The sequence below is a fragment of the Terrapene carolina genome, unplaced genomic scaffold (assembly GCF_002925995.2).
Source record: "Terrapene carolina triunguis isolate 2854851 unplaced genomic scaffold, T_m_triunguis-2.0 Scaffold33891, whole genome shotgun sequence".
NCBI lineage: Eukaryota > Metazoa > Chordata > Testudines > Emydidae > Terrapene > Terrapene triunguis.
Genome location: NW_020698242.1, coordinates 11,489,488 through 11,501,737, shown reverse-complemented (window position 1 = coordinate 11,501,737; position 12,250 = coordinate 11,489,488). Strand labels below are relative to the sequence as shown.

The 12,250-nt window shown below is 37.3% G+C and overlaps 1 protein-coding gene across 2 annotated transcripts in view; it reads right to left on the bottom strand.

The window, feature by feature from the left end:
* LOC112105766 (protein BANP) overlaps positions 1 to 12,250 on the bottom strand; it is a 251,621-nt gene that overhangs the window by 188,027 nt on the left and 51,344 nt on the right. For both annotated transcript variants that reach the window (XM_024198684.1, XM_024198686.1), the window contains exons 5-6: positions 4,614 to 4,736; positions 3,115 to 3,290 (exon numbers count right to left, since the gene is read on the bottom strand). In XM_024198684.1, coding sequence (XP_024054452.1) covers positions 3,115 to 3,290; positions 4,614 to 4,736 — 299 coding nt within the window. The remainder of the gene's footprint in view (positions 1 to 3,114; positions 3,291 to 4,613; positions 4,737 to 12,250) is intronic.

Below are 12,250 nucleotides of genomic sequence, written 5' to 3'. Positions count from 1 at the left end.
CTTACATTAGACTTTTGCAAAGGCCATCTTCAGGAGAAAACAAACACATAAATGTGACATTAATCTTTCAAAATAAAATAAATATTTATTTATATTACTTATTTCAATTTCCGTTTTACAAAATAAAAAAAGTTTAGCACACCCTCTAGGGCCCTTGACAATATTTAGAAATACAATTGTTATAACTTACTGTTCTACCAATTGCACCTAACTTATCCTAACGAATTACAGCCAGGTAAAAATATAACAGCAAGAAAGCCCCTTACTCATCATCCTCCCTGCTCTCTGGAAGCTAGGGAAAATACCAAGCGTTTGCAGTACACTCTACTGGTCAACAGACTCAGACAAAAGTAAATGAAGGAGGTGAAAATGAGTTCCAAAGTCAAGGCATATGTCTACATTGCAGCTGGGAGCAAGCCCCCCAGCCCAGGTAGAGACCTGTCTTAGCAGGGCTCGTGCTTGCATGCTAATAGCTGAGTGGGCATAGCAGCACCAACAGAAGCTGGTCTAGCCACTGGAGCTCAAGCTCACTCTACTTCCTGTGTCCGATATCAGGTGGCTATTCCAAGCCTCTGCTGGTGCCACAACATCCACACAGCTATTTTTAGCATGAGCCCCCTAGCTCCAATGAAGGTATATACAAAGGGGCCCTGATTGAGAACACCATGTCTGCAGCTCCCATCTTTTATACTGAAGGAACTCCAAATTTAATATCTTTGCAGGCCACAAATGTGGCATGGAGGAGAGTGGTAGGCAGATCCTATGCCATTCAGGGCTTTCTATGTCAAAACTAGGACCTTAAACTCCACCCAGAAACCAAATGGCAGCCACTGCAGATCATGGAGCACTGATGTAAAACACTCACTGCTTAGAGCAAATGAGCTGCCAAATTCTGCACCAGGTTTAGTTTCTGGATGTATTTAAGATGTAGCCCCACGTGCAACATACTGCACTAATCTGATCTCAAAGTGACAAAGGCACTTCTGACAGTCGCAAGGTCCAGTTGAACAGTCACAAACCTTCTAGGCATTGGTAAATGGAAAATGCACTCCTAGCCGTTCCTCCTACCAAATCGTCTAGCAGCAGCCAGTGATCTAATCAGAATTCCACATTGTGAAAACAAACAATAAAACAGCAAATCAGAAGGCCAAACCATCAGTGCCACATCTTCCAGTTGCTTTCCCCAGCTAACCAATATAAACCTCAGTCTTATCTGACTGAGCCTCCTTCTCAATGGCTTTTTCCAGCGAGGAAGAACACACGTGTCCAGAACATGGACTGTAAAACTGAAGTACACCCAACACATCTAGTATCTCAGAGGGTGACACTGGCTGAAACTTGAGAGCAGATGACTTGGCATTCGTCCTTTAAGATATTCCCTGACCCTGATGAAGCAGTCAGCTCGGGACTAACTCCACATGATTTTATCCACAAAGTATGAACAAATGTCCTCACAATGGGAGCCAATAAGACATGAACATATGTGTCAGAGAGAAGAATTTGACTCTGTAAACACCAGAACAGTGAAACTTAATTTCTTAACATACATAAATAAATAAATTGCCAAAAACATCAGCAACTGCACAAATAAAGTATTCCAAGTCCCATTGCTACAGGACCTGATTTTTCAAATGGCAATGCCATTACTATCCTCAGCCAGCCTACTTTGTAATGTGGGCGCTTCAAAATTTGGATCTCCTCTTTCCCCCCAATACAAACTACTTTTTGGACGCAGATTTTGCCACAGGAGACATATCAGAGGTTGGAAGAGTCAAGAAGCTCTCCATGAGAAATAGTCAAACCATTATTCATTTGTTTCTGGTATTGACAATAACCTATGTATATATTAAATATGTACAGTCTCTGCCCCAAACAAATAGCATGGGCCAACATTTTTAAAAGTGGCTAGTCATTCTGAGAGCCTCAGTTTTCGGGTGCTCAGTGTAAGATACGTTAAAGGGACCTGTTTTTCAGAGGGTGGATGCTCATCATTTTCTGAAAAATCAGGCATTAAGATGTGATAAATTGAGTACCCAAATACTAATATAGTCCCCTGTGGTGCATGAATATAAATACAAACTAACATATATGAAATAAATATAAGGAATGGTTCACTTATGAATTCAATAAAATAAGAGTTAGTGAGTAATTATCTTAATTAAAAGACTCTATGGTCTAAGGTTCAAATTACAGGCCTCTGTTTAAAAATTAGTGACATGATTAATCAGACCAATTATAAAAAAACCTATGATTTATTGTGATCTTGGGTTTGTTTTTTGTTTTTTTTTTACTTACATGACACTTTTCACCTAAAACATGTGTCCTTCTAATTGTTTTCTATTTTCATCATTTTTGTGATTGCATAAAATATAGCAGCTAGCATTCACTTTGTATTTTAATACTATAAGTACTTACAACATATAACAGATTGTCTACAGAAGACACATTTCAAAGTGTTATATTCCACTGTCTTTGTTTTGCAGAGATTTTGGGTTGTGTAGAGGTTGTAGAAAACTGTGAAACTGTTGACAGAACTATCCTATAAACAATACATTTTTATAGGAATTTCCTGTTAAAAAACTGTTTAGAGTTTTCAAAATAACTAACGGTTTACTTTCAGAAGAATTCAGCATCAGTGGAATGGCATAATAAGTTACAGGAGGCAATGAACTGGTACATTTTGATGCTTCCCAGAGAATGCAGTTATTTCCCTAGTTCTCTATTTCAACTTTGAGATAGGACCAAAGTATTTAGTTATCATTTTGCAAATCTTTAAATTTAAAAACATTGAAATTAAGTGTTCTTATACTGCTAATGCAAAAGAGTCTGTTAAATCAAGGGCTGTGCTCTGGGGCATACCTATTGAGTTTTACAAATACACTTAATTTGCTCTTTCGCCTAGAAAAATGAACAGCAAGTTAAAGGAAACTGAATTATTTTGGCTTGTTACTTGGTCCTATCTGATGCTTCCTATAGGATAGGTCACTTCAACATTTTTTCATAGTTCTTTAAGGACTGAACTGTGACATGATCTCAAGAGCTTCTGATAGAATTTTAGCTCATTCCTCCACCCTGCTCATTTTGCTCAAATGGCCTTACAGTTTGATCACATACCTTCAGAGTTCAGTGTAATAAGAGTAACATTGTTCCCAATACTTTGGCTTCCTAACTGGCCACTGTTGGAAACTGAGTCACTGGCCTCAGACCCACTCTCTCCATCTTCATTGTGGCTGTCATCGTGCCCTGGCACCTTCACCACAATGGTGTTCTGTCTACGACCGGGAACAGCACTGAGAAAGAAAAGAAGAATTCACACTTTGGCAAAGCATGATTCTAGACTCGAAGAATGTAATATACTGTTACTAGTGCATTAAAAAATATTAACAACTTGATTTCTTACTGATTATATGACTTTTCTTGTAAAAGCTAGTCTGTCTAGATTAAGAGCTACCTAGCTAAAAAGACTGCAGTAGCAGAATAACCCTAAAACTGTTTGCATTCAGCAGGTGTTTGACATCAAGTAATGAATTACATACTATATTTCTGCAAATTAAGTTAACATAAACCCAAAAATGTTTTGATATTAACAAAAATTAATACACGAGAAGCTACACAAGAATTTTGTTTCTTCTTCAGAAAGCATCAAAACATGACTCCCTGTAGGACATTAAAGAAAAATAAATCCATTTGCCTCTGTTTCAGATGAAGGACAATTTATAGAAAACTGAATTGACTAATTTCCTTCCATAGCTTTTAGCTATTCAGTTAAGCAAGCTTTAAATAAAATGTATATTCTATTAATTGTATGGCATGAGTGAACTGAAGACATCTCAACTGACTCCATTAGCCTCCAAAAAGAACTAGGAAAGTTTATAGAAAGAAACATGTTCTGTACAGATGTCAGAAATTTTAACAATAACCCCAGCTTTCTAAAATAAATTTCCATGTGTTAACGTTATACAAATTGCACAAAAAAGCTATACATACTATTCACAAATACATTAAACGCATTAGAAGATGAAAACCTTTTGTAAGTGTCAATATTTGTTTAAAAGTAAGTGCTCTTTGGCTTGCTTTATAGTTACTATCTAATGTTAATTACTCAGAAGGTAGTTTGCTGTTTAAGTCTATTTGAAAATTTTATCAATGAAATGTCTATACCCAACGTATAACCAATAAGTATAAAGAAACTTCTTTACATAACTGTTAAATTAGCATGGCTTGTTACTTCAAACAGTTTTCTATACTGAGCCTTTGTTTTCAAGTAACTAGGTCAAATCCAGCCTTGGCCAGAACAAAAGTTATTACTACGGATGGCCACTGAATGTCCTTTCGTTAATGAGTTGGTAGGTCTCAGTACAGTTCAAAGTGGACAAGAGTCGACATCGCAAAACTCATCACAAGGTTGAGGCACTGCGCTGTACCTGTTCTGTTGATAGATGACTTTGCTATGCAGGGCTATCAATTTGGCCCTTTTCACTACTTTGTGAATATTTTTTCCTCAAGCTCAGTTGCCTAGGATGTTCTTATTTTGCACTTGTAATTGCAGTAGATTGGATTTCCTGTAAGAAATAATGAAGTGTAGGGGAAGGATTGCAATTGTTGCTACTAACTTGCTAAGGATATTTTCCAGAGAATCCGCTGTTCTGCTCAATGGCTCTTCCTGCCCAACCATCTTGGCTACTATTGAATTCTGCCGATCATTGTTTAGTATAACTGTAGTCTGTGGGACAACACTACAAGACAAAATCAGAGAGAAATAGAATGTAAAGAAGCAAAACTTTTTAAATAATACATTAACCCAGTCTTTGTATTTAAATGAACTCTTACACTAAAACTGAAAGGCTGTTTCTGGGTTTGTTTTTCCCCCACCCCCAACATCAGAGCTATTTACTATGTATCAAATGCTACCGCTTGTAATCCACATATTTGACATCCATACAGTTCCAAGGGACTGACTGCTTCACTGAAATTATTAACAGTCTGTGACCCCTTCCAGGGTGATAAAGAATTTATCAACTCAAGATAACCAGGAGGAAGTCTGTAAACAAAAAAGTTACTAAGAGCCCTCAAATTTCTGCTTTGGAGAATTACTACAAGGGTGAAGATTTTGTGAGGTAAACTGGCCATTGTATAATAAAAAGCAACATTTTAATGGAATATTTCCCCCAAAGGAAAAGGAGGGGAAAGGCATTCTGCTGTAAACTGAGCTGATGGGCTTAACCGAGAAGACACCTGATCTTCTAACAAATCTATTTTTTTTAGGACATGGGGACAGAATGGAGAAAAGGGAAAAGACTCTAATTTTAGTTACTGATGGGACTAGACCATTGTTTGCATGTATTTAATGTGCAAAAAAAATCTGATAAGAATTCCATGATCCAAACAAAAAATGCATAGGGTAACATTTTGCGTTAATATAAAAATAAAGGTAAAGTAAATAAACTTATTTGGCATGTAGTTTATTATTTTAATTGGTTTCAGAGATTATCATCATCCTATTATTCTCATGCCATTACAAAAATCTTTCAAAAGTATGGGATAGTTTTGGTGTGAAAAACTAAATGTTTTCATTATACTCAATGATATGCTTAAAACACACACACATTTTCCCCTGCTGGGGTGGCAAGAGAAGACTAGCTAATTTCTCATCACTGTACACACTTTTTCTATTGTTTTTTTATTGGTCAACATCTGAAAAATATCACTGATATTTATTCATTTTTCTTAACTTTAGTCTGCCATATTTTAGAATCACACATAAGAAATAACATGAGCAATCTGATAGCAATATTCTATCTATTTCAGCTGTTACATACTGTATGTTTGTGTGTGTATATGTATGTCTCCATATGCATGTGATGTCACCCCTTTCATGACCTGCCTACAGAGACGATAAGCCACATACTACAAGAACTAACAGTAAATTAAGGGAGTTGTTCTTTATCTCTCATGATGGAAGTCTGTGTTTTATGAGCTAAAAGAACAACATTCTAGCTCCGCTGCCAAGGGATGTGTGTGTAATCTATGTATAATTGTATCTGTTGTCCATAACAAATGAGATTCATTATAGATTGACAACCATCTGTTGGCTCTGAAGCCCTATGAACCTCACATACTCTGGAGGGGGTTTAATCGGACTGTGAACAAGTACAGAATGTACTGGGCCTTGTATGTGCCAACCCCAAACGTTTAAAATGAGTCAGGTCTCAAAAGATCACAAGACTGGCCTAAAATCATGAGATTGTTTTAAATAATGCATTTGAAATTCTTTTTATTTGCTTTCTGGGTTCTGAGTGTTTATGGTGCACTCAAGTCACATTTTCAAGCATTTCTCCATGACTATGTAATTACAATTTTTATCTAACAAAAGCTCAGATTCTCATGTAATCTCGTGATTTCAGCAGCTGCAGTTTTAAGAAAGCACTGAATATCATGAGACTCTCAATAAAATCATGAAAGTTAGCAACACTGGAAGCTGCCCTGCTCTACCCACTCCTTCCCATTGCTTCCCGGCTCTATTCCCCTCCTCTTCCACCTTTTATATGTACTACAGGTTATATACCGAAGTTTTTAAGGACAGACTGAGACTCTTTTAAGACATTTTATTTTTCTTTTAGACATTGTTCTTTTTATCATCACTTCCCCCATTTTCAATAAATTTTGAATGCACGTTTAAAAGTGTCACTTACTAAGGCTTAATTTTTAATGGATACGCTGAATAATTAATTGCAGCTATAGAGATAAATGCAGTAAAATTAAGCTTCTATTTATGAAGTCCTCAGGCTTTCTTCCCCACACCCCAAAGTCTTAGAACTCGGAATTGATATAGCATGGGAAAAACCTATTTTTTAAGAAAATAACTAATTCATTTTTAAGAGCATTTTAAAGTGTGCCTGATGGAGTTTAGTTAACATAAGCAAACTTAAAAATGAATGGAGAGGAAACACCCTGATATAAGCCATTAACATTGGATTTAAGAGCCACATAGTGTGTTGGCTCCTCAGTACTGGGGTGAATTTTGCTTTGCCAATACATTGCAATTTTTTGTTTACCCCACCTCTTCTGCAATAGCACCACAGCATGCTCATGGTTGCTTCATTCAGTGTTTATGTATGAGGCCACATTCATCCCCAGTAAAAGCCCATGAAATCAGTGGTTTTACACTAGGGATTAATTTGGCCAAATGGGTCAAATGGAATACAAGTAGTGAGGCGATAGCACGGTGATTCGGATTTTAAGCCACTATACTCCTTGAATGGCCACTAAACATGCTTTTGTTGAAAAAGTGCTGTATATCATGGTGCACACACAGACTTATACAGACACCATGTACAATTACCATGATTAAGTCCTTGTAAGTAAGCAACTGCCAAATTGTGTGTATTATGTTATCCTTTTGGAACTAAATAGCTACTCCGTTTCAACAATTGCTGGGGACAATAGTCTCTCTGGGGAGGAAACTGGGTCACAGCAAAACCAAAAACAAACAAAAAAAGCTAGAAAGAGGCTCTATCTGGAATCACTAAACCCAGGGTTACTAATCCAGACACAGATTTATTAACCCTTTGGCACTGGCTAATTTAACAGTGTGGGGAGGCTACATCTGATTTCAGAATAACTGTACATAGCTCCCCATCTAGTGACAGGAAATACTGGTGGTAGATACAGAACATGGAAACAGAAACTTTTCATCTACTAGTCCAAAGACACTTGTATTACTTATTGAATTTGACATTGGTCCTAAAGATGAAGGAGTTTACAATTCTTAATGCATTCTACCATTCCTGAGGAGTGGAGCTGTCGAGGGCAATCCATGTCCGGAGGATGAGGCAAGTCCTTTAGGTAACCTGGTTCTTGTCCATTCAGAACCTCAAAAATAACTTGATCGAGATCTTAAATTTAGATCAGTATCCTATAGGGGAGCCAACAGAGTGGCTGATGTGCTCTTGGCAATACATGTTGCTGAGGTAGGCTGCTGTACTTTATACCAGATGAAGTTTATTCTGGGCTGATGTTTTCAAGCCCAAGCAATTACCTATTTGGGAGATAAAGGAGTTTATGATTTAGGCCACTTTACCAATCTGCAAGCATAATGACTTTTTTAAGAGACAACAGTTACACACCAATGCCTCAATCCTGTAACTTGCTCCACACCGGAGGCCCCCTTGCATGGAGTTCCACTGAAATCCATGGGACACTACACAGGCACAAGAGTGTGCCTTCATAGATCAGTTTGTGGAATAAAGCCCCTTCACAAACACTCCTCCATCCTCCTAGATGCCAGAGCTTTTTTATTAAAATAAACAAATCACAATACCACAGCATTCTGAACAGCTATCTACAGAACTATTGTCAAAGAGAATTCAATCCTGCACTTGCAAGAGAAAAAAATGCAAAATCTAGAAGAGAACAGGACCTTCAGATGAAGGTTTTCAGGGACAATATGAAGAAGTCTGCACAATACCTACAAAACTACCAACGAGCTCTACACCAGGTCAAAAGATTGAAAAACTTGGGTTTGTTTAGTCTGGAGAAGAGAAAGACTGAGGAGGAACATGATAACAGTTTTTATGTACATAAAATGTTATTACAAGGAGGAGGGAGAAATATTGTTCTCTTTAAGCTCTGAGGATAGGACAAGGAGCAATGAGTGTAAATTGGAGCAAGGGCAGTTTAGGTTGGACATTAGGAAAAACTTCCTAACTGTCAGGGTAGTTAAGCACGGGAATAAATTGCCTAGGGAAGTTCTGGAATCTCCATCATCGGAGATTTTTAAGAGCAGGCTAGACAAACATCTGTCAGGGATGGTCTAGATAATACTTATTCCTGCCTTGGGTGCAGGGAACGGGACTAGAAGACCTCTTGAGGTCCCTTCCAGTCCTACAATTCTATGAAAATCCTGGGCACAGCTAGCCTTAGGAGATCTGAAAGAGGAAAATATTATAACATTTTATTATCATCTTTAGGTAGGCCTATTAAAATTGTTCCTCTTCCATAGTTAAGAAGGAAGCAGAATAAACAGACTAAATATTCAGTGCAGAAACTAACAGAGCTTCTCAGAAGCTGCACATTCATCAATGAAGACGAATAATAATGTGACGTTGACTCCTGTGTTAATATAGAAAGATCAACTAGCAACAGGAAGAATGAGACAACTCTTCCTATCAATGCTGCCAGCATATACACTTTTGGGGACAGATTAGGGAGCTGAGAGAGTATGGAAAGAAAATACTCATAGCTATTTTTTGAGCTCTGAGTACAATAAAAATTTCTTTAAAAAAAAATCTACATTGTCTATAGGTAAATACATATTTATGGATTGGAAAAAAAAATTTACCAGGTCAACAATCCATGACACCTCCAAACAAAATATTATTTATATAAGTAATTAACATGAAATATAATGATTTTCAAGTAATATAATTATTTTCAAGTATTCATATTTTGGTCTCTGACTTTTTAAAAAACAACAAAAGAACCTTGTACACTTTGCAAAGGAAAGTTCCTGCCAAAGGTAATTTTTAAAACGGAAAATGTATGACTCATATCCATCAGTCTTAGCTGTTGTTTTTTCTTGGACAATCACCTTTCAATCATACAGAATGCAGACAATAAAAGAACTTTTGCCACCGTTAAAACCAACATCTCCTCCCCTTCCCAGATTAGTTTTCTAATTAGGAGAGAAAAATAAAACAGTAGGAACCAACTGACATTTCATCTCCCATAATGTACAAGATCAAGAGTTTCTCCAGATGGATGGAAATGAGTTATGGAAAAACTGAGACAGGAACATTTCAGACAGGCAGTTTCTCTTTTTGCATCCTTAGACACACTTATATAGACAGATGAGATATTTATAGCAAAACTCCAACTGGTAAGGAAAGTAGGATGGGCGGAGGGGAACTTACATAGCCTCATGTTTTGACAGACTCTTTGAGCCTACTCTGCATGTACAATCCCACATATGCATGCACAAATCAGAGAACTGCACCCACAAGCAGACAAATGAGTAATGTACAGGAAAACATTTTAAAAATTTAACTCTTTATCCACACCTTTTTTCTTTCGCTGGTACCCGAGTGCATGTTTAAGAAGAATATCTGTTCTTACAGATCTTTTCACTTTTTCTGATCAGCAGATTACTGTTTTTTTTTATCTTGGTCAACACTGCTTTCATTCACAGGGTTCTTCTACTCTAGGCTGATCTTTCTAACAGGAATTGTACAAGCACTTGAGATTTCCCAACTACCAGTGAATGGGAAAATCCATGATTTGGGGATTTGCATTACTATGCAAACTTGCAAAGCAATGCACAAATCCAAATTTTTTAAAAAAATCAGGTCCCTAAAGTCCCAGAGAGGAAAGATCATGCACATGAATGCATCATGCACCAGAGTAAAGGAAAATAACAAGCTGATGTCTAGAGGATGAGGTGTCAAAAGCTCCATCCGGCAGACATTCAGTAACTGATGCTTGAAGCAGCCTTGTCATCTACATCTCTCATCCCCCAGCCACAGCTGACTGTCATCCAGAACTATAATTTTATTCATAAAATGTAACAAGGGTTCAGTCATTGAAAATTATCTTTGGGTCCCTAGCATCTGGAGTATCACAGAATGCCAGACTTTATAAAGATAGCATTTATGATTAGGTTCTTTACAGACAGGGGCCAAAGTACACCAGCCATCATCCCAGAGTAACTTATGTATTTAACAGATTTATGAAGTTGTAGGCAACTGATAGTACAAAAAGGCAAAGCAAAAAACAGCATTTATTAAAACATAGTGTTAACATTTTAAGCATTCTGATATTTTCAGCTCAAATATGTAAGTTAGAACCAGAGATTTTCCAAATTACAAAAGACATTTATGCAGAGTTTATGTACAAAGGCTGGTGTTACAGTCAGCCTTAGCTACACACAGAGAGCCTTTGAACTGGTTGACAAGCACACAGAGATGATTTACTGGTTTCAAGACAAATTTCACAAACCAATGAGGAAAGCTGTTTAAACAAAGTCTGTTTTGGTTTATTGTTCTCTGAGGGGTGCCATTTAATACATTGGCATGGTCCACTGTAACCATTCATAAATGAAAATTTCAAAAAGTTTACCCACTAAGCAATAGTAAGATAATGGTACAAGGGACCCGAGGATCCTACCACCACAAAAAAAAAGGCTGCTTACTTAAGGGGGTTTACAATACCTGCGTGTCTATAAATATAACTGTCATACATTTTCTTTATTACTCCTGTTATTGTTAACACAACTGAAGTGCTTTGAAAATTAAATTTACAGCAATATATGGTCTCCAAAGAACCCTTTGGCCTCCGCTCTTGGCTGGTGATATACAGAAATAGAAAAAAACAGTAGCTCTGGACAGTGTTACAATTGACAGAGGCAGAGTTTAAGAAAACTGGGCTATTTTAAAACAATCAGAAATTGCATTAACTCCTTTAACTATTAAAATTCTACTGTTAGGCAGAGACAGGTGAAGGTTGCAAAAATAGAACAATACATATTACTAACTTGTAACTTAAGGTGAACAAAACCTGATATATATAGATATGGCTATATATAAAATGAAAACATTAGAGTAACTAAATCTTTGACCCAAATATAAAAAGAAATGTATGGCTGTTAACCATCCCCTGAGCCTTAAATTTCTGAGTTATGGCCAGGTAATGCAGCCCATTGAAGATCATCTGCAACTAGAGATCAGAAAGGTTGATCTCATCCTCACTAGCTTTCCCACTAAGGAAGAGGTATACATAATTCTTCATAGGAAAGGAGTTGGCCAGACTTACCTGGATTACAGATCAAGTGTACAGAATGGTATACTGCCTCCTGGTACTGGAATAGGAGATATATGATAAGAAGAGTGGAGGACACTGCAGAACGAAGGTAGACTTCCAAAAATTACAGTCCATATGGAAACAAAAAATGCAAGAAAAGGAAGACAGGATAAGAGGGCAAATTTACAAAGGTATTCAGGTGCCTAAAGATACAGATAGCAGGTTACGCACTTTTATGAATCCCACTAGGCACCTATCTGCTAAATGCTTTTGTAAATCTGGCCAAGATCAAGGATAACTTTGGGAAGGAAGGATAGCTCAGTGGTTTGAGCATTGGCCTGCTAAACCCAGGGTTGTGAGCTCAATCCTTGAGGGGGCCATTTAGGGAACTGAAGTAAAAATCTGTCTGGGGATTGGTCCTGCTTTGAGCAGGGGGTTGGACTAGATGACCTCCTGA